The sequence below is a fragment of the Plecotus auritus genome (assembly GCF_963455305.1).
Source record: "Plecotus auritus genome assembly, chromosome: 4".
NCBI classification, from domain to species: Eukaryota; Metazoa; Chordata; class Mammalia; order Chiroptera; family Vespertilionidae; genus Plecotus; species Plecotus auritus.
This window is the reverse complement of record NC_137775.1, coordinates 132,144,502-132,167,409: the sequence shown is the minus strand read 5'-3', so window position 1 is coordinate 132,167,409 and position 22,908 is coordinate 132,144,502. Positions and strand designations below refer to the sequence as shown.

Sequence of the window (22,908 nt, the reverse complement as noted above, 5' to 3'; positions counted from 1 at the left end):
GGTGAGGGCCTAACTGGCAATTTAAGAACTTAAAAGTTTAAAACGAACAGACTCAATAGACTTACCTCCATTAGCAGAGGTCTCTGTCCTATGGCTGCCATACCCTGAAGGGCATTTACTTCAGCTACGAGAACTCTATGAAGAAGCTATGTAAGGAGGAAAAAGAGAGAAAAATAGGACTGTTTCAGACACTGGTAGAACAGTAACCCCCTAGCAATTCCTATAAGCTTCCCTAGAGGGAAAACTCGCCGACACCTGTATATAATCTAACTGTGGACACTGTCCGGTCTCCAGTCAGAAACATCAGATATCCCTCACATTTGAGAGTGGTACCGAAGAGCCTGCCATGGTTATCCTCCTACTAGTAAGGTCATTACCATTTACCTGGCAGAAAGTTAAATAGTTAAAGCCACTCAATAGCAGGGGGCGGGGATGAGAAAGATAAAGATGATAAAGTTTATAAAAATAATAAGAATGCATGCTGCCTAACTATCCTATATAATAAAAGCCTAATATGTTAAGTGTCCAGTCGTCTGTTCAACCAATCAAAGCATAATATGCTTATGATGCTAAGGCCGCTCAACCACTCCCTATGATATGCACTGACCACAGGGGGCTAACTCCAACTGCTAAGTTAGCTTGCTGCTGGGGTCCAGCCAATCAGGACTGAGCAAGACAAGCTGGACACAACCTGGAGCTCTCCCGCATTCCCTCCCCAGCTGGCCAACCGCCTGCGTCCCTCCCCTGCCCTGATCATGCACCAGTGGGGTCCCTTGGCCTAGCCTGCGCCCTCTCGTAATCCAGGACCCCTTAGGAGATGTCGGAGAGCTGGTTTCGGCCCGATCCCGCAGGCCAGGCTGAGGGACCCCACTGGTGCACAAATTCATGCACCAGGCCTCTAGTTATAAATAAGAATTTAACTGATAAATTCATTAGCTACATTATAGATATATTCCTCCACTTTAGACCTATAGTCACAAAATGCAATTTTGTGACAGATGAACAATATAAATAAATATGCTATAAATCCAGTAACATTTTAAATAATGTTTTAAAATTATATATTAAAAAAACCACACACTCCATAGTTATAACTGGATGGCACGACTATTAAGAGAAAGGTGATGAGGAACTTTTTTAAACAGGTAAAGGTAGCGTGGTCTATACAGTTTGACTTCTCAGCTATTTGAAAACTAAAAACCACAGTCCAATAAACCAGTATCTCTATCAGAAAACAATAATTGCATAATTGTATTTTTGTCTGATAATTCATAGTCTGCACACACTTGAAAGTCATCCTCACCTTGACATTGCAAACTGTCTGTCCCCGTAAATTCTTGTGTTCACAGTTTGCTATGACTTGTTCAATCTGGACCCGATCAAAGAAATCCAACTGCAAAGGCTCAGGAATCTCCTGACTGAAGTCAATCGAGTCAAGAATACTTAAAATTTTTCGACGTACTAGAAATAATAAAAAGTAGTTCAAGTTTACTTGGGACAGAGGAGAAGAGGAAACCACCATACTCAAATCAAAGCTAGTGAGTGCTAAGTTCTAAAAGGGCATCGGTCTAAAAAATTAAATAAACCTAATTTTATTTTTAATACATCCATTTGCAAAAATATTTTTTCCCATCCTGTCATCCTATTTATAACATATTTTGGATGACAATCCCTTATACAGCTTTTCTATACCAGTTAAGAATTTGAATACATGGGCATAATAATCATTTCTAGAAATTTTAAGCAATTTAATATATATCTATAAATTTATCATAAATTCAAAAGGCTTTACCTTTTGTAGTCGTGTCAAAGTGAAGGAACCCAGAGACAGACCTATTTTCATCTTCTAGTCCTCCTTCACCATCTGTTGGAGCATCAATAACAACAGGTCAGAAAAAGAATAACATACTTGTAAAATTTATTTGAAAATAACAAGCATAAAGTATTTTATTTCTAGGTCATTGTTTCTAGGTCAAAGAGCCCTTTGCAAACAGATAATTAAAATGCAAAGATGATGAGGACTTACCAACAACATTCCTCTAATTCTTCCTGTCCCTCTGGGATCCACTTCACAATTGTAAAGAGGACAATCAGAACTCCACAAGAGGCAGGACCCAATCATGCCCAAGAGATGATCAGAAAAGCTTATGCTTAATTTGCAAATATAATACTTATTAAGATATGTTGGGTCTCCCAGCCAGCGTGGCTCAGTGGTTGAGCACTAACCTATGAACCAGGAGGTCACATGCCCAGGTTGGGGGCTCGAACCCCAGCGGGGAGCATGCAGGAAGCAGCTGGCTAGTGATTCTCTCTCATCATTGATGTTTTTGTCTCTCTCTCCCTTTCTTCTTTGAAATCAATCTATGTACATAAAAGCCTAAGCGACCAGACAACCAAACGACCGGTCCACCAGTCGCTATGACGCACACTGATCACCAAGGGACAGATGCTCAACGCACAGGATCGGGCTCCCTCCTGACAGAATCAGGCCTGCAAGAATCGGGTTCCTTCCTGTCTGGATCGGGCCTGCGGGGATTGGGCTGAAACTGGCTATCCGACATCCCCTGAGGGGTCCCAGATTGCAACAGGGTGCAGGCCAGCCTGAGGGGACCCCACCAGTGCACGAACCCGTGCACCAGGCCTCTAATAAAAATATATTTTTTTAAAATATCTTGGGTCATGCTGGCTCTGTGGACAAACTCCACTGAATATTTGTGTATATGATTAGAGCAAAATTTGGATGCTTCAAACAATAATAAAATGACAATTATGGGATGATTTTCAAATTTTGTGTTTTAAGATAAAAAATTCTGTGTTTTAAGCAAGGTGGAAAGAACTTGCTTGGCCTACAATCACATACTAAGCACAAGATTCAGATTTGTGCCTGCATTCACCCAGACCAGTCAGCAGCACAATAAAACAATGCCAACATTCACATGTTCACCTGAGTATGGTTTCACTGGCATGTCATCCAGCAAAAGGTGTAGGAGCCTCTGGGTATGTGACCGCTGACGATTCAGAGATGTTACCCTTAGTTCTATGCAGGCAGTCTTCATCAGCCATGACATCTGGTTCAACATAGATATTTCATATTCTGAAAATTAAATACATAAGTATAGTTTCCCAGAAAAATAATACAAGATCAGAACAGACCTAAATTCCATAACTTCTCAGATATATTCCCATATAACATAGTTAATAATTTATGAAAGTTGGCAACACAATAATTTATCACTCTGTATAATTGAAAAAGAAAAAACAGATGCCACGGGAGAAAAAAATAAGGTGGTACATGTTTATAAAAAATGAGCAAAAGCAAATGAAGAATAAGAGAATCAAGTTTCCATTATCAGGATAATTTCATACAAATCTACAGAATTCTTAGTCTGTCACATTTTGACATTAATACAGAACGTAATACTTTAAAAAAATTCTCAAACATACAAAAATATTTTTAAATGAAATATATTAAAAAAAACTATCATAGTTTGATTTTTATTTCACAAAAATACATTTTAAAACTTAAAATTAATTTAAATTGTATAACTTAATGAGATCTCTTAAGATAACCCAGGACATTTGGTTTAACATAAAATTAGACTTGTGCTTTCCACTGCAGCAGCCACGGCTCTGCACTGTCCCATGGCATGGGCCTCAACAAGGGCCACCAGGGGACCAAGAACATGAGCCAGCCAAGGCACAGCCACCACTGAGTACACCTCACTAAGCCACCAAGTTTGTGCGGGACATGATCTAGACTATGGGTTATGATCCGAGAGGTGTGGGTTTCACTCCTTATGAGCACAGTGCCATAGAGCAGCTCAAAGTCTCCAAGAACAAGTAGGTCCTCAAGTTCATCAAGAAAAGTGTGGGGACACACATCTGAAAAGCAGATGCCAAGAAGGACTGAGCATCCTTCCTGCTCTGTGCATAGTAAAACTGTTACCAAAAAAACCCATATAAGTAGGATTGAGAATCACTTACATAAGTTTTTGATTCCAGAATTATTTTAACATGCCTGGTTTTGAAATCCTAAATTGTGACAATATAAACATAAAACACGCCAAACACTATTGCTGCTGCTGCTGCTACTACTACTACTACTACTACTACTACTACTAATAATAATAATAAAATAATTGGCAACACTAGATCAATTTTTTAAAAGCCGTTATCATAATAGGCAAGATTAACTTTTCTTTCTAATTAAGCATAAAAGAAGGTTTCTTAAAAAGCTTCTTAGCCCTAGCCAGTTTGGCTTAGTGGACAGAGCGTAGGCCTGAGGACAGAGCGTCCCAGGTTCAATTCCAGTCAAGGGCACATGCTTAGGTTGCGGGCTCGATCCCCAGTAGGGGGCATGCAGGAGGCAGCTGATCGATGATTCTCTCACATCATTGATGTTTCTATCTCTCTCTCCCTCTCCCTTCCTCTCTGAAATCAATAAAAATATATTTTAAAAAAGGAAATTAGAAGCTCATAATTACTAATAATGAAAATTTATTATAAAATCAGTGATTGTGGATTTCCTAAAACACAAACATGATACCTCATAAACTTTAAAACTAAAGATATCATTGCTGTGTGGCTATAATATAAATTGAAAAAAACTGTTAAAAATTAATCAAAAAGAAAATTATGTAATATAGAATTCTATAAAGCATGGGTTAGTCTGGGTAATTGTGTTGGTTAGATCAATAAACTAAGTTATAAATAGTTTCCATCATAATTTGTTTTCTATTTTTCATTTCAAGACCTAATTAGTTTCAATATATACACATGAAACAAAAGTAAAACAGAGATTTTTATAAAACAATGTTTACTAAAAATAATCTAGCCCAGCTGGGTGTAGCTCAGCGGTTGAGTGTCGACCCAGGAACCAGGAGATCACTAGTTCGATTCCAGTCAGGGCATATACCCAGGTTGCAGGCTCGATACCCAGTGGGGGGCATGCAGGAGGCAGCCGATCAGTGATTCTCTCTCATCATTGATGTTTCTATCTCTCTCTCCCTCTCCCTTCCTCTCTGAATCAATAAAAATATTTTTAAAAAATCTAAATTTCCAGAATGTTCTTATATAAATATTTTTTAGCCTTCAATACAATTTTAAATTTTTATTTATTAGGAAAATGATCTGACAGACTATTTTTCTCCAGTATTAAATTTTTAAAAATGTTTTTATTGATTATTTTAGAGAGAGAGGAAGGGAGAGGCACAGAGAAATAGAAACATTGATGAGAGAGGAACATCATAGATTGGCGGCCTCCTGCAATGCCCCCTACTGGTAACTGAGCCTGAAACCCAGGAATGTGCCCTGACAAGGAATCGAACTGTGACCTCCCGGTTCATAGGTTGATGCGCAACCACTGAACCACTCCAGCTGGGCTGACAGACTATTTTTTAAAATAATTTTGTGCTAACAGCTAAAACATTATCTTATCTTAGCACAAATTACAAAAGCAACCCAAAGTAACAAGCAAGTAGCAAAAAGAACACAGAATTCCACAATTATAACTACAACCCCAAAATGTTACATAAGTAAAACCATTCACCATGGACTTTGCAAATTTTAAGGAAAAATAATGTCCTACCTTTGTTAGAAAAAGGTAAATGTTGCAACTGAGAAAATAAGAAATCCTGGCTGGTTCTCAAATATCTCATAGTAGGACCAGATGTATCAGAGCATGCACATAACTGATATATCACCTTAAAAATGAAAATAAGAGAATCTCCAAGTCAGTGTTTTGTTTTTGTTATACATCTTAAGATAAAATGTAAGCTTAGATCTACTAAGTGGAAACTAAGATCCACCAGCAACTCAAGCAAAATGGATAAACACAAGCATAAAACTTAGAAGCTCAGAGTTATAAGCAGTCTTTAGCACCTTAACTAAAAACGATACATTAGGATACAATTGAGTGATGAAGACATTGCTATAGAACTAATCTTGAAATCACCCTAAATATATTTATTAAAACATATACATATAGGTAATTAACAATTTTTAGTATTTTAACTATTAATAGTAGCAAACTACTTGGAAGTAACTTCTGAAAACCATAGTTATTTTATCCCAACTTTCCAGGAAGATAATAAATTTACCAGGATTGAAGCAATGGAAGAATTACAAAGAGCTACAGATTCAACTAAATAACAAATATAAACTCTACATAAAAATATAACAGAAAATAATTGAATAAGGAATAAATGGTTTTATATCAAATATAATAAAAAGTGAATAGCTATAATATATATAAATATCTCCATTAAATATATGAATATCATCAAGAGATCCAAATAGATAAAATGGCAAAAAACATTTTGCATGAGAAAAATATAAAAATAGTAATCGAAGAAAAATGTTCAGTAATTTGAGAACACTAAGGCAATAATAAGATAGGCCTCTACTGAAAATCAGCAATATTTTTAAATGCAAAAAATCCCAGTATTTAGCAAAATGGTAGTGAAAACTTTCATTCACGAGTAATTCATTTTATAAATATTTATTAAATGCTTTCCGTGTACCAGGCACCATTTAAGAACTCTAATTGTTATGATTACTTCAGAATTAAAACCTGAAGTCGTAAAACTATTCATGTCCTTTGACCCAACACAGTCTATCCTCATTATTTGCACAGTCTGCACTTGCAAATTCATCTACATACAAAAATGTATTTGTAACTCCAAAACCAATACTCTCATGCTTTTGCCATCATTCATGAAAAGCCACCAAGCAGCAAAGAACTTGAGTCGCCTAGTTTGCATGCTCTCAGCTGAGACTGAACAGAGCAATGCAAATTGTATTATAGAATCCATAACAGCCTTAAACAAGTGTCCTTCCCCTAGTCTGTTTTGTGCTTTTAGTTAGTGATTTTCCTGGTTAACATGGCCCCTAAGCATAGTGCTGGAGTGCTGTGTGGTGTTTCTAGGGGAAAAAGGCTGTGCTGTGCCTTACAGAGAAGTTACAGGTGTTGGGTAAGCTTCCTTAAGGCACGAGTTGTAGTGCTGCTGGCCGTGAGTTCAATGTTAATGAGTTAACAGTAAGTGCATATGAAATTGTATATGTAAACAGAAACAAAGTTATTCATCAGTTGACAAAAATGTTGAGACCAGGGGCTTGCAAGATTCTGACCCAGTTTTCACTAGGAGCAATGGTTCAATATTAGCCAAATCAGTGTTCACTGTAAATACATAAAACAAATTGCTAGTTGGCTGTAAATCCGTATCTAGAAATATATTCTTAATAATACAAAACAGAGGGAGGGAAAAACTGTAAACAACCGAAATGTAATTTACATTGTAGCTGCATAGTAAGTTTATACACCGAGAGAATAACCAAATAAAAAGTATGTGTACACAAGGAAAAAGATTAGGAACACAAGGTAAAAAATAGTTCTGTTAAACATGTATTCTTGTTTTTCAAACAGCCTTGACATTGTTTTAATGCTCTATAAGCAAATGAAAATTTGATAAGCTAATTTGAACTTCTCACAACAAAACAAAAACCAGTTATATGTATTAAATGGCCAGTTAAGAAGACATAGGAACAGATCCTTAAAGATGTGGGAGAGGTAATACTGTTACAGGGAGGACACAAAAAGTGAATCCTCACAGCAAGGCCAGGTAGGAAAACTCCATCCTTAAAAAGAACAGAGCAGCCACCTGGTCTTTGCCAACAGCTGCTCCTGGGTTTCAACTTCCCGCATCCCCAAGGTGCTCTGAACCCGCTTCCAAATGCACCAGCAAGTCAAAATATCGTACCCGCCCCCCAAGCTAAGCCCTCCAACCCCAGTAACCACTAAGTATTCTTCGGGAGGCAAGTGGGTTGGTCAAATTATCTTAGAATTGTTTGCAGATACTGTACCCAAAACTGCAGGAAATTTTCATGCATTGTGTACAGAAGAAAAAGCCATTGGACTCACCACTGGGAAAACTCTCCGTTTCAAAGGATGCCCATTTCATTGAATTATTAAGAAATTTATGATTCAGGGTGGAAACCTCTCAAATCAGAATGGGACAGGTGGAGAAAGTACTTAGGGTGAAAAATTTGTAGATAAAAATTTTATTATAAGCATAACCATTTATATTATAAGCATGGCAAATGCAGGCTGCAGTACAAATGGTTCTCAGCTCTTTATCACAACAGTTCCAACTCCTCATTGGATGGGAAGCATGGTATTTAGCCAAGAAATTAAAGGAATGGGTGTGGTAAGAATCCTGGAAAATGGGTGTGGTAGAAATGAAAAGTAAAAAACCTGCCAAATTGTGCATTATTGCAGAATGCAGAGAATTGAAGGAAGGGGATGACTGGGGAATATTCTCTAAAGATGGCTCTGGTGACAGTCATCCAGATTCCCCCAAGGATGCAGGTATAGATTTAAAAGATGTAGATAAAATATCATTAATAACAGAAGATTAAAAAAAACATTGGGACAATATACAGGTGATGTATTATAAAACTGTACACCTGAAACCTATGTAATTATATTAACCAATGTCACCCCAATAAATTCAATAAAGGGAAAAAACATTAGAAATATTTGTTTCAATCCAGAACTGGGAGATAGCCATTAAAAAATATACAAAAGTTTTAAGGTATGTGGAAGGTTCAAAGACTGTTACTGAGAAAGCAGAGATTGAAGCTGCAACCTGTAGCTTTAAGCTGCATGCCAAACACTGGCACTTATAAACTAAAGATATCAAATTGACAGTTCTTTGGAGGCTCTTGAAATAGACCGATCAAATAACAAAGCTCTGTACTATAGAGCGCCAGGATTAAAAGGATACAATCAAGCATTGGCTGCTCTTAAGAAAACTCAAGAGATAGCACCGGAAGATACAGCTATGCAGGCAGAATTGCTGCAAGTCCAACAAAAGATAAAAGCACAGAAAGAAGGGAGCGTATGCAAAAATGTTTGCTTAATAAGAAATTCAGTTTTGCTTAAATATTACATATTGATTGTATAAAAGCAGTAAGAAAATTTAAGGGGAGTTGTCTAGTATATATGATCCCTAATGGATTGCCTTTGATACTTCAGTTCCCCGTTGCTTACAGTTTAAAAATACTAATATGAGTTCACTCTTAATAAAAGTACTACAAAGTAAAAAAAAAAAACAAAAAAAGAGAGAGAGAGAGCATAGGCACAAGGCTCAGTCACGACTTTTTCACCCAGAAAGCCTTGTATTGTTGGATAATGAAGGTATCGATAAGGCCCAAATATTTCTCTTTGCTACAGGTTTATTTAAACAAACAAGCTCACTTTAGATGTTTGACTCTTAAGCATAAACCTACAGGTAAAGGAAGCACCTTTCATTAAAAATGGACCAGTTCTTCTTGCTAACATGCAAACTCTGACTCAGCAGGTGTGGAGTGGGGCCTGAGCTTCTGCATGAACAAACTCCCAGGTGGTAATGCTGTCGATGCTGGACCACATTTTGAGTGGCAAAGTCACAGAGCATATGTAATGAACTGGCAGGCTGAGGGCATAGACATGTTTTGTTTGGCCAGTACAGTGTTTCAAAATCTGAGGATCCGGCAAACCAGGGCCTTCATTCCAACATGAAAAAGACCAGGGGGCTGAGAGCAGGGCAAGTGCTCTCTAGCTTATCAGCCTCTCCTCACCCCCTTCCCCACCTTTGTGTCTGATCTGGCTTCAGTCTCTTACTTCGCCTGCCTAACTCTCTCAGCTTACTTATGACTAAGCTTAGCCGTTGCTGCTACCTACATATGCCAAATTCTACAGCATTGTGCTAAACAAAAGACACATAAAGTTTATGCCCCTACTAAGGAAGAATTCATTTTGAGTCAAAGGAAGACCTAGCTGTAGTACTTACAGTGAAAGGCCGTTTGGACAGCCAGAGGATAGAAGAAAATAATAAAGAATTACAAAATGAAAAACAAAAATAACAAAAATATCTATGTCACTAGAAGTTAATGATGCTTTTCTTAGCATGAAAATGTGAATTGGGATGCCACTTAAACTGAGAAACTAGTTGCATCTTATAAAGACTATCTCTTAAAATGCTTGTGAAATGAACAAATAAAAAAATAAACACAAGTCTAAAACACAAGTAAAACAAAAGTTTTCACTATAGTTTAAACTTAACACTAGTTTGACTTTCTACCACCTTACATATAACTATAGGGCTGCATAAGTTATATGGTTCTTAAAAAGTGCTTTCACTTACATTCTCATTTAAGCCCATTCCAAAGATCAAAAATCTTATAGAAAAGTTTCATGGCATGCCCACGGTGTCTTAGCTATTAGGGGCAGAGACGGGAACCAGAAAGAAGCAAATTGAAACACAGCATCATTGGCAAGTTTCTACACCACCTGGTCAAAATCCATCTCAAAAATCCAATTTCCCCCCATTTTTCAAGTGATCAACATACATATTTGTAAATCTATAGGATCTTGGAATTTGTGTGTTAGCAATTTTATCCATAAATGAAAGGCTGGTCAAACTACCAAATGAATTCATTTCAACTCAGTCTTACTGTTATACTTTTATTTCTGTGATATATTCAAGCATCTAGTTCAGTTTCTTCTATTAAGTGCTACCAAATGCAGCCTGCTGCATACCTGGTAGCACAGCTCAGCAAGTTGAGGAGATTCTCTCACTGCCACCGGGCCTGTCCTCCCTTCAGTTCCTTTCTCCAAGATGTTTAAGATGGCATGAAGGCACGTCCGAGGGCAGCCTAACACTCCTACATGAAACCAAGAGAAAATTCAACTTGTCTTAAAATGTCTGCATTAAAGACCTGAAAATACCTCTACAAAAGTTAGATTCCATAAACATCTCCTCTACTATAAACAGCCTTACAAACACTGATACAAAAATTTATAAATACGAATTTTCTAAGCGTTATTAGTTTGTCCAGACTTTAAGTCCTAAAGATTGACCCATCTCTCTACATTATTATTTCTTTCAGTGAATTATCCCATGAGCCCGGCATTCAATAAATGAATAACTGCCCTAGCTAGTCTAGCTCAGCAGTTAGACTGCTGGCCCTTGGACTGAAAGGTTACAGGTTCAGTAATGGTCATACCTCAGTTGCAGGCTCAATCCTCAGCCCCATTTGGTGTGTATGTGGAAGGCAATCAATCGATGTGTCTCTTTCACATCAATGTTTCCCTCTCTCTCTGTCTCTCCCCCTCCCTTCCACTCTCTCTAAAAATCAATGGGAAAATTTCCTCAGGTGAGGATTAACAAAAATATAAAAATAAAAATGACTAACTTAGCTACATAAATATGAAAAGCAATAAATGCCTATGTATCTTATAGCTCTACCTGGGTCTTGTAGGTTTGTGGTACTGACAGGTTTCTTCAATTCAAAGCCCAATAGGTAGAGAGCAAGACTGGGTGGATTGCGCTCCAGCGAGGTGATGAGAAGATTCAAGATATGGATTCTTGTTTCATGACGGATTCCAGCTAATTTCTTTTCAAATTCTGATCCTTAATGTAAAAATCATAAAACAAAATTACAAAACAATAAAAAGTGAACATTAAGTCAAATTCAAAGCTTTTATTCCAAACCTCCATGTTTTCTTTGGTTGCAGTTTACCTGGTTAGCCATCACACTGAGTTCCAATTTGTTAGGAGGTTTCCCAAAAGCCTTATACATTTATGCTAGCAAATTCTCTAAGTTGTCTTATATCATCACTAGACAGATAACTAAGAGTTTGCTTTATAGAAAGTGTTTATATAAAATAAAAAGTATACATGTTAATCTAGGACTTACCCTCTTCTAGACGCATAAATTCGTCTGTATCTTCACTATCCAAACACTCCACAAATCCAGCCATCAGCTTTTGACTTATACTCTGAAGTCATATGAAGATAAAAGAAATAATAAAGTTTCTAAATATTAGAGAAACTATAATAAGCATGATATATATTTATAAACATTTATATGTAAAAAAAAAAAGGCAAATCTGCACCAAGTATTTAGGTTTTAGTTACATTTTTAATTAATAGAAAACTCAGTTTCTTAAATTGCCATGAGTTAGCTCTCTATAAAAATAATTAAAGAAACAAATTTTTAACTTTATTGTTGAAAGTATTACATAGGCTCCCTTTATCCCCCATTGACCTCTTCTAGCCCACCCTCACCCCACCCCAGACCTTCACCACTCTATTGTCTGTGTCCATGGGTTATGCATATATGCATACAAGTTCATTGGTTGATCTCTTCCCACCCAGCGACCCTCCCCAGTCATCCCTAATTTTCTTTCTCAAAGAATCAAATTAGTTTTTTAAAAATATATCATTAAATTGTTGTTTTATGACTTCTTCATTACATACTAAATTCTATGGAATTTAACTAAAATCCTATCTAATAAAAGAGTAATATGCAAATTGACTCTCATTCCAACACACAAGATGGCTGCCCCCATGTAGACACAAGATGGCTACCACAAGATGCCCAGCAGGGGAGGGCAGTTGGGAGGGACCAGGCCTGCAAGGGAGGGCAGTTGTGGGTTATCAAGCCTGCAGGGGAGGGCAGTTAGGGATGACGAGGCCAGCAGAGGAGGGAATTTGGGGGCGACCGGGCCTGCAGGGAAGGGCAGTGGGGGGGAGGGGACCCAGGCCTGCAGGGGAGGGCAGTTAGGGGTGACCAGGCCTGCAGGGGCGGGCAGTAAGGGGCAATCAGGCTGTCAGGGGAGTAGTTAGGGGGTGATCAGGCTGGCAGGCAGAAGCAGTTAGGGGTAATCAGGAAGGCAGGCAGGCGAGCATTTGGGAGCCAGCAGTCCTGGATTGTGAGAGGGATGTCCGACTGCCTGTTTAGGCCTAATCCTACTGGACATCCCTCGAGGGGTCCCAGATTGGAGAGGGTGCAGTCGGACATCCCTCGAGGGGTCCCAGATTGGAGAGGGTGCAGGCTGGGCCAAGGGACACACACCCCTGTGCACGAATTTTGTGCACCGGGCCTCTAGTATAAAATAAAATTCTCATCTTACATCTAAAATTCTCATCTTTAGAAATCTCTACTTATCACTAGTTTTATATTTCTGGGCTGAGAGATTAGATACTACTCAATCTGCGTAAGAAATTTAGCAGGATATTAAAAGTAATATCAAATGAAGTGACACAAATGCGGATCATCAGAAATCCACAGAAGTAGACAACTCACAACAGTGAGACACACTCAGCAGTGTAGAGGCTCACTTGGAACAGAGTTGACTGACAAAAGGTGAAACAATAGATGCAAAAAAACAAACAGAAGTTGCACTTACAGCCTAATTACTTTAAGGAGCTCAGAGTAGCAACAGTCTCATTAGACATTATAATCACATACTATGTATAGATAGTATAATCAATTCTATAGTCTATGTAATATCACTGTGGTATTTGTTAATTTCTTCAAATATAAAGCACAGCTCTTTATACAAATAGGTTTTCACCCAGCATACATAAGTACACTTACTCTTAAGAGAATTTTCCCACAAACAATACAATTCCTCCATAGACACTGTGACTTCGGTATGAACTCAGATGCACCAAAAATTAACAACAAAATCAGTTACCTGGTCTTGTGTGAAATCTCCAACCAATTTTATCTGAATATTGGTGTTGCAAGAGATACAGCAGAGGATCTTGGCACTTTCAAAAGCCAATTCTGGATTAGTATTGCCATGATACAGGTATCTTTAAAACAAGAAAACATTTGAGGAATAATGTAATGAGATTTGGCTTCTCACTTGTCTTAATAAAGAACATTTAGAACCAGGGCTTCTCCCACCCATATAGCACTTTTGGGTAAATCAGACAACAGTTTCCCCTTCTAACCACAGCTTCTTATGGGTTGAATCGTGTTCCTCCAAAAGTCCTATGTTGATATCTAAACCAGAGTGACCTTGGAAAATAGGGTCTTAAAAGAGGTAGTCAATCAAGTTAAGATGAAGTCATCAGTAAGGGCCCTAATGACTGGTGTCCTCATAGAAAGGAGACATTTGACCATTGACACACATAGGAAAGAAGCAATGGAGAGATGAAAGCTGAGATCAGGTGATGCTTCTACAAGTCCAGGAACGCCAAATAATGCCAGCAAACAACCAGAAGCTAGAATATAGACAGTGAAAAGTTTCCTCCCCAGTCCTATCCTCCAAACATCCACTTCCCTTACAGGAGACATACAACATTAAGATTATATCATTTTATACTAGAATAGGACATAGAATAATTAAAAAGAAAAAGAAATTGTAAAGTAATTAAAATCACAGGAGACAGAGAAGGCAAGAACAAAATAAGGCAATAAAAAAAAAAAAAAAAGGTACATTAGGGATCTGGCCAGATTTAGAAATCAGAGCTAGAATCCCATCTGATACATTTCATCATTTTTCTACCTACAACTATAGCTTACCTGGCAATATTCACCACATTATCAGCCTTCTTAGTTCTGGGATTGATTCCCTGCAAAAGCTGTTCTAAAGGAGAGACTATCAGAGCCAGTTGACTCTCTCTTAGAAGATCCATAAAGAGATTTTCCTTTTGCAAAGTAAGATTGAGAAGTGCAAGGCAATGCTGTACCGATTTCTCTAAGTGTTTCTTCCCTATAAACCAAAAATGGAAGTTAGAAAGTTCCACGTGAATAGTAGAAACTCATAGTCAAGTCTTAGGAAAACAGACAAGCCTGGCCGGTGTGTCTTGGTTGGAACACTGTCCGTGCATCAAAGGGTCACTGGTTTAATTCACGGTCAGGGCACATACCCAGGTTGTAGATTCAATTTCCGATCGGGGCACATAGGAGAGGCAATTGAGCGCTGTTTCTCTCTCTCCCTTCCTCTCTCTAAAGTCAATAAAAACATATCCTTGGGTGAGGATTAAAACACAAACATATGTGTACACACATACACACAAAAGTTCTAGATTCAAAAAGCTTTCAAGTTCTCAAACTTTCAGCAGTAACTTCACAAAACTGCTCACCGTAACTGCAAGTTACTGTAATTTTTGTGACTCAGATTCCTTTTATGCAATGGCTTCTAGGTCATTTTGTTTTGTTTTGTTTTGTTTTGTATTTGTTGTTGATCCTCACTCGAGGATATTTTCCATTGATTTTTGGAGAGAGTAGAAGGGAGAGGGAGAGACAGAAAGAAAAAAACATTGATGTGAGACACATCGATTGGTTGCCTCCCACATGTGTCCCGACCAGGGCCAGGATCGAGCCTAAAACCAAGGTACATGCCTTGACCTGAATAGAATCTGGGACCCTTTAGTCCTTGGGATGATGCTCTATCCACTGAACCAAACCGGCCAGGGCTAGGTCATTTTTCCTGTACATTTTCCCTAACTATTGAGAGCAGTCATTTTCAACTAGTGTGCCACAAAAAAAAACCTTTAAACCATGCAATATCTGACTGATTAGTCAGGGACAACGACCACTTTTCCCTTAGATTGTCAAATAAAAATAAAATAATGACAACAGCCAACGCAACAATAGCCATCCAGTGTGAATCAATCAAAATTACACCTTTTTTTTGGTCAGATAGGCAAAAAATGTATTTTTTGGTGTGACGATGAATTTTAGTCATTAGTTTATGTGTGCGATAAGATGAAAAAAGTTGAAAATTGATGATTTAGAGCAATGGTTCTCAGGCATCTAGTGGGTAGAGGCCTACAATCCACAGGACAGCCCCTACAACAAAGAATTATTCAACCCAAAATGTCAATGGTGCCAAGGCTGAAAAACTAATTTAGAGCAATACATACTCACTGTGGAAAATCTGGGAAATAAAGAAGCTAAAAACATAAACAAGGATGACTTATAATCCCATCATTCAAATTTAAAATACAGGGGCTCTGAAGCCAAGCTGCTGAGGTAAAAATCACAGTCCTGGCACTTGCTGGGGGAGGATGTGAAACCTCTTTGTGCATCAGTTTCCTTATTTGTTAACTGGAAATATTAGTATCTACCACACAGGGCTTGAATACAGATTAAATGCATTAATACATGAAATGTGCTTTTAAAAGCACAAAATGCGCCCTAACCAGTTTGGCTCAGTGGCTAGAGCGTCGGCCTGGGGACTGAGGGGTCCCGGGTTTGATTCCGGTCAAGGGCATGTACCTTGGTTGTGGGCACATCTCCAGTGGGGGGTGTGCAGGAGGCAGCTGATCGATGTTTCTCACTCATCGATGTTTCTAATTCTCTATCCCTCTCCCTTCCTCTCTGTGAAAAATCAATAAAATATATTTAAAAAAAAAAAAGCACAAAATGCAGAGTAATCAATAAATAATAATTATTATTTATTTAACATTGTGTACCAGGCACTATAGCAAGTGCTTTTACAAATATTACTATTGGCCCGGTGCACGAAATTTGTGCACATTAAAAGGGGATTAATTAGAGGAAATAATTTAATATTGCTATTTGCCCTTTCTCTATAATAGAAGTGTCAGAGATGAAAGAAAATTAGTAAAATGTATATGAAAACCTTCCTCCTGTCAGAGTCTGGGGCACACCACAGGACCCAGAGTCAAGTCCCTGCCCACCCACATGCCCCTCAAAATCACGTGAGACCCAGACCCGGCCGGCCCCCCCGCCTCATTGCAATAGATCCAGACTTGGCCAGTCCCACCCTTGTCAAGCCCCGCCAGTCAGGGAACGTAGCCTCAGGTCTCCTGGCCCGGCGCCAGGACGGGGGATGTGGACTGAGGTCCCCCAGCCCAGACCGGGGAGGGGGGGCATGCCTTGAGGTCCCCCGTCAAGCCTCGCCAGGTGTGGAACATGGCCTGAGATCCCGTCAAGCCCCGCCATGGTGGGGGAGGGGGGGGCAGGCACAGCCTCAGGTCCCCCGGCCCGGCACTAGGAGGGGGGAACAGCCTCAGGTCCCCTGTCAAGCCCCATCGGCAGAGGGGTGCAGCCTCAGGTCCCCCCTGGGAGGGGGGCGCGGCCTGAGTTTCCCCGATCCAGCACTGGGGGTGCACCTTGAGGTCCTCTGTCAAGCCCCACCAGGCAGGGGGGCGCAGCCTCAGGTCCCCTGGCTCGGTGCTGGGGCGGGGGGTGTGGCCTGAAGTCCCCTGTCAAGCCCCACCAGGTGGGGGGTGCGGCCTGAGGTCCCCCGGCCTGGCGCTGGGGTGGGGGGAGCAGCCTGAGGTCCCCTAGCCCAGCACCAGGACAGGAAGTGCACCTTGAGGTCCCCCGTCAAGCCCTGCCGGTTGTGGAGTGCAGCCTGAGGTCTCCTGGCCTGGTGCTGGGGCAGGGGGAGCAGCCTGAGGTCCCCTAGCCCAGCACCAGGACGGGAAGCGCACCTTGAGGTCCCCTGTCAAGCCCTGCTGGGTGTGGAAAGCGGCCTGAGGTCCCCTGTCAAGCCCCATAGGGGCGGGGGAGGGCATAGCCTCAGGTCCCAGCTGAATGCTTGTTAAGGCTCCTTATGGGAACTTGGCCTCAGCTGTGGGTGTAGCCATCTTTGTGATGGAGTGATGGTTAATTAGCATATTCCCTCTTTATTAGATAGGATATGGAAAAATAAACAAAAAGTACTTTACATTTAAATGTAGGTATATCGCCCTAACCCAGTGGTCGGCAAACTCATTAGTCAACAGAGCCAAATATCAACAGTACAACGATTGAAATTTCTTTTGAGAGCCAAATTTTTTACACTTAAACTTCTTCTAACGCCACTTCTTCAAAATAGACTCACCCAGGCCATAGTATTTTGTGGAAGAGCCACATTCAAGGGGCCAAAGAGCCACATGTGCCTCGCAAGCTGCAGTTTGCTGACCATGGCCCTAACCGGTTTGGCTCAGTGGATGGAGCGTCAGCCTGTGGACTGAAAGGTCCTGGGTTCGATTCCGGTCAAGGGCATGTACCTTGGTTGCGGGCACATCCCCAGTGGGAGGTGTGCGGGAGGCGGCTGATTGATGTTTCTCTCTCATTGATGTTTCTAACACTCTATCCCCTCCCTTCCTTTCTGTGAAAATCAATAAAATATATTTAAAAATAAAAATAAAATAAAAATAAATGTAGGTATGTTAAACATGTTAAAGTGAAGATCATTATAATTGCCTATAAAGAATCTGCAGTGAGACAGTTATAGTGAGTCTCTTGTCCTTTACTATGCTTTCACTTTTAATATATTTTCATTGTATGATTCCCTGAAAACACTACTGTAGATAAAGAATCTTACCATGAAAAAGAACTTCAGAGGTCATTTGATTATTTCAAACCCTCAGTTTACAAAAGATAAAAATACCAAAACTGTTTTTGAGACATAAACACGCAGGCACATACCAGGGAAAGGGGCATAGGTGTCCAGCTGCTTAACGCCTTCTTCCAGTAAACTAAGTGCAAGCTCCAACATGGGTGACTCATTTAGAAGATGATACATCAGGCTAAATCCTGGGGGCTTATAGGCTATGATTTCTTCTCCTAAATAAAACACAGTCCAAGAGATGGTGAATTAGTATTTTTCTCACACTCCTGAATGTGAGAAATGTCTGAGACATAAATTAAATGGCATTTAAACAGATCAAGGCCAAGTTTCAACTTAGAGACAATGATACAAACTGTATACAGTAGTAAATCCCCAAAATGCTGATCGGCACACAGCAATTAGTCACCTATTATGTTAACTCACTAAAGAAACTATAAGGCAATGTTATTCGTCTTCCATTCAGTAAAATTTTACTTAAATGGAAATAGTATGTATGACATAAAATTTATAAATTATAAATAGTTTTATAAATAGCTGACATCTTGTTTGAGAGTGATGGAATTAATTACCTTGTATTTCCACAAATTGGTCTACAAAATCTTCAAGTTGCGGCTCATAATCTCTGAGCAATTTGTAAAACACCTCCAAAACAACTTCAGCAACTTCCCACTATAGAAAGATATAAATATTTCAATAACAATAGTCCAAGGTGATAGCCAGGCCAGCCCTTTCCTTCTCCAACTTTTCTCCAGAAATGAGTGAAGTCCATGTCTACTTTATTTATTTATACAAAGCAATATAGGAATCCCAATTCATTTTGCTTTATTTTGCTAAATGATAATGAACTGGCTAATTTTTTAAGGTAAAACATTTGTAAAAGCATTATTCTTAAAGAAATGTTTCTACACCAGATATTTGGGCTTCATTAGAAAATCTAAAGCACTTAATATCTAGTCACAGTCCATTTATAATTAACATCCAATTTGGACACATATTCTCTAAGAATCTCCTCTAATCACCCTTATTTCCTGGGTGAAGTGAATGAATGGTTTCCACGAGACCATAAAGCTTGGCAGCAAACATGTGGAGGTCAAGCCCTGAACTTCTAATCTCAGACCAGTGTTCTATCCTGTGGCTCTCGCCAAAGATGTTAACAAGACATAATCACTGTGAGGCTTGCCCCACAAGAACCCATCATCACCTCTTGGTTAAAATAATTTTTAAAACTATGTAACAGAAAGAAAAAATATTTATGCCAAAGGAAAAATACAATGGTACAGACAGTAAAATTAAAACTTTATTTTAAAATTTGCATAGAATTTTTTAAATGCTGAATTTGGTAATTATAGACAGATTTGTTTTATAAATTATTTTAAAATCATTATTTTCACTGCACATAATTTTATCAAGGCTGAGTTTGGGAATTGGGACTATATCATAATTTTTTTTAACTACTATTTTAAAGTTATTCACTTTTGCATATTTCCAAAAATTTTAAGATCATTTATTTAAATAAAAAAGGTTTATCACCACATAATAATGGATTTCAGGACTGATAATATACACATTGCCTCTAACACTCTACACATTTATCAAGCTATCTCAATCCAAAGCACTGTTTTTGTGAAAAGCCAGTGTTCTATACAGTGCTGACGTTAAACATGAAGAAGACATTCAAGTGAAATCGATTCACAAAACAGAGGGGAAAATTTCTTGGGATAAGTATGTTGGGGAGGAACTGATATTAATGATGGCTAGGGAAAGCAGCAGCACTTGAAATGTAGACATGCATGGGCAAAGAGTAGTAACACCCGGTAAGAGCATGGCTGACTGAAGCTCCGAACACTTAGGTCATAATGACCTTTTTAAGAAAAGAAAAATAAGATATTTAAAACAAATGCCCAAAAAATATCAGAACATTTTGTTAAAGAGATTGCAATTATCAGCATGCATTATCCATCAAAATAACTTTTATTAATGAATCATGATTACTATTATTGTTTTATCCATTAAGGGGATGTTACCAAGGTAATTCTAGAGCCTAAATAAAATGTATACCCCTCTTGATGTTTATTTTTGCTACATGAGAAGCAAAAATTATAAAGCAATTGACCAAAAAAAAAACTTCGGTTACCTGGGACTTAATTAGAAACAAACTATATTTAGTGATAAGGCAATGACTAAACTATGCTAGATACAAGTAATAATTATGCAGTCATTAAAAAGACTGTTTTCAATTATTATTAACACATGAAAAAATCCTCTTATTATTGTTTAGTGGCCAAAAACAATAAAACTAATGTAACTAATTATCTCAACTTAAGTACATCTGCATAGGATAAAGACAAAGTAGTTATCTTTCCTTTGGCAACAGGATTACGAATGATATAATGTCTTATATTTTTCTATATTTTTCCGAACTCTCCCAAATGAGCATAAACTTAAATCTTACAATAATTAATACAAAAAACAAAACAAAACCCAACAGGTTCAAAAACAGCAAACTATAAAAATAAGGTAGAAATATACCTACAAGATACATCTGAGGGTATTCTGTGAGGCAATAAACAGTATTATAAACTAAAGTGAATTACTATGCTTGATCTTAGCCAAAAGGCCAAGAAGTGGTAAAATAAAGTGAATTATGTCAAAACCTGGAAAGGTCTCTTACATAGCTTAGTGGGTTATGCCTAGATCTGGAAGCAGAGTCCTAGGTTCAAATCCTGGTCCTGCACCTTAGGCAAGTTCCTTAACCTTGCTAAGCCTCCATCTGTAAAATGGGAATATTAGCAGTACCTGCCTCACACTAAGATTGGAGTTACATAAGATGATAAAAGCAATGAACTCAATTGTGATTGTGCTGCAACCAGAGCTAATGTGCATAAATATCAATGCTCCCTCAGCTTCTATCCATGGCAGACACTTAAATGGATCATAGTACACTTTTCCACAAAGCCAGAAGTGCTATTAATAAAAATAAATTGGTGCAAGTTTAAACTTATTTCAATCCCTAACCTAAATCATTCCTATAAAAAATAGTATTTTCAACTGACAAAGGTGTAACATTTTTGGTTTCATTTTGGTCAAAGTTTGTTCAATTAAGGATATTAATGACTGTGAATTCATACAAATTAAATTACTGATCACTAAAAGTCAGTGCTTTGGTTTTAATGCCCAAAATTATTTTTAATGCATATACACTAGTCAGACCATAGACATTTCAGTATTAAGACTGTGAAGATTACTAACTTGCAAAAGCTAAAATGGATTTGTAGTATCTTATATGTTTAATAGAAAAAGCAGCAACAAATGAGTAAGGAGAAAAAAGTTTTTCTCTGAACATAACCTTTTCAGCTGCTCTCCGGTAAGCTCTTGTTCGAAATCGGAGAAACACAGAATCTCTAAGGAACTGCAAGTAAGGATCAAAGCCAGGGGGCCGCAGTCCGGCACCCAAATTAGAAGGAAATGAGCTCTCCACCAGAGTACTAATAAGCTGGCAAAAGGCTCGCGTCAACGGGTATTCTTCACACCGGGATTCTATTTCATTTAGTTCAACCTTCCAAAGAAAAATAAAGAAAAATTGATAACATAAAAATATCAGCTATAAGGTGCCAAGCACTTTGCAGACATTAACTCATTAATACTGTTAAAATATCACACCAAAAGACACAAAACAGATTATTACCATTATTCATTTAAAGAAAGAAACACAAAAGTATTATATACTTAATCTTAGCCAAAAGCGATACAAAGTATTATATGAATCTAGATCAATCAGATGGAAGGGTTTCAAAATCACACATATTGTTTCCAACTTTGAAGTAAAAGTAAAAATCTTAAGTGTTTCTTTAAGGAAGAGAGAGGGAACATAGAGAAGAAACAAAGTCCCACTTCAGGTTGACTCAAGTAACCTAATTAAATTGAGTTCAAAGCAAACTTTCAGTCTGGATGGCTGCCATGTAACATCCTTTTCCAATGCTGAAACCTAAAGTACTTTAGTTCTTTTTATTTATTAAAAGTTTCAACACTGACCAGCAAACCCTTCAAATGAAAATACATTAAATTGGAAAATTATAGAAACGTAATAGTGTAAGAATAATCTTAGTCTTTTTATCATGTGAATGTATAAATATAGCATTCAAACTAAAAGGAAAACTTTACCTCTATACCAACAGCTTGCCTCTGGCTTGGAACCCTTACGGTTTGCAGTATCTTAAAATAATAAAAATGAGAAGTTAGGAGCATTCCTCATTCACCAATGAAAAGTAGTGGCTTTATTTTCTGTTGCCACTACTCTAGGCATGGATGCAGCTCTGTCCTATTACAACGTGGTTTATAAAATCAGCTGCAGGCTGCCGCTGGCCCTCGGGCCGTAGTTGGCAAGCCTGCTCTAAGAAAGCGTGCAGACGAACAGTCTGATAGTGGAACAGGCAGCAGGAAAGTGCGCCCTATCCCTAGGAGCTGGCTCTGGGCATATGTACTTCTGTGGCCAGTGGTAACATACTGTGTTCCCAGCACGGCATCGTGGTGTGTAACAGCTGCTGGGCTCGGGCACTAGCACTAGTTGAATATACCTCTTATTGTAGTGGTTTGTGACTGTGCTCGTCTTAGGGGATGGCATGGCTTCCCACATAACCTTTCAGGACCGAGTCCCCCAATTACTTGCGTGTTCAGCAGCTGTCGGCCCTGCTGAGAAGCCCTGTCTTGGATGGGCAAGGTCACACCCCTCCTCTGAGCAACTCCCTTCCTTCACCTCC

The 22,908-nt window shown here is 38.6% G+C and overlaps 1 protein-coding gene and 1 pseudogene across 2 annotated transcripts in view; one reads left to right on the top strand and one right to left on the bottom strand.

The window, feature by feature from the left end:
- The window catches only part of NUP205 (nucleoporin 205), a 94,067-nt gene that overhangs the window by 38,837 nt on the left and 32,322 nt on the right, over positions 1 to 22,908 (bottom strand). Inside the window, exons 14-27 of the mRNA XM_080663423.1 lie at positions 22,313 to 22,363; positions 21,498 to 21,707; positions 18,721 to 18,820; positions 18,229 to 18,366; positions 14,362 to 14,551; positions 13,526 to 13,646; positions 11,740 to 11,821; positions 11,289 to 11,453; positions 10,580 to 10,704; positions 5,588 to 5,702; positions 2,945 to 3,094; positions 1,793 to 1,864; positions 1,304 to 1,461; positions 66 to 146 (exon numbers count right to left, since the gene is read on the bottom strand). Coding sequence (XP_080519549.1) covers positions 66 to 146; positions 1,304 to 1,461; positions 1,793 to 1,864; positions 2,945 to 3,094; positions 5,588 to 5,702; positions 10,580 to 10,704; positions 11,289 to 11,453; positions 11,740 to 11,821; positions 13,526 to 13,646; positions 14,362 to 14,551; positions 18,229 to 18,366; positions 18,721 to 18,820; positions 21,498 to 21,707; positions 22,313 to 22,363 — 1,758 coding nt within the window. The remainder of the gene's footprint in view (positions 1 to 65; positions 147 to 1,303; positions 1,462 to 1,792; positions 1,865 to 2,944; positions 3,095 to 5,587; positions 5,703 to 10,579; positions 10,705 to 11,288; positions 11,454 to 11,739; positions 11,822 to 13,525; positions 13,647 to 14,361; positions 14,552 to 18,228; positions 18,367 to 18,720; positions 18,821 to 21,497; positions 21,708 to 22,312; positions 22,364 to 22,908) is intronic.
- On the top strand, positions 7,731 to 8,919 carry LOC308245960 (peptidyl-prolyl cis-trans isomerase D-like; annotated as a pseudogene). The gene is made up of 2 exons: positions 7,731 to 8,444; positions 8,551 to 8,919. The product of its transcript is annotated as a peptidyl-prolyl cis-trans isomerase D-like (transcript).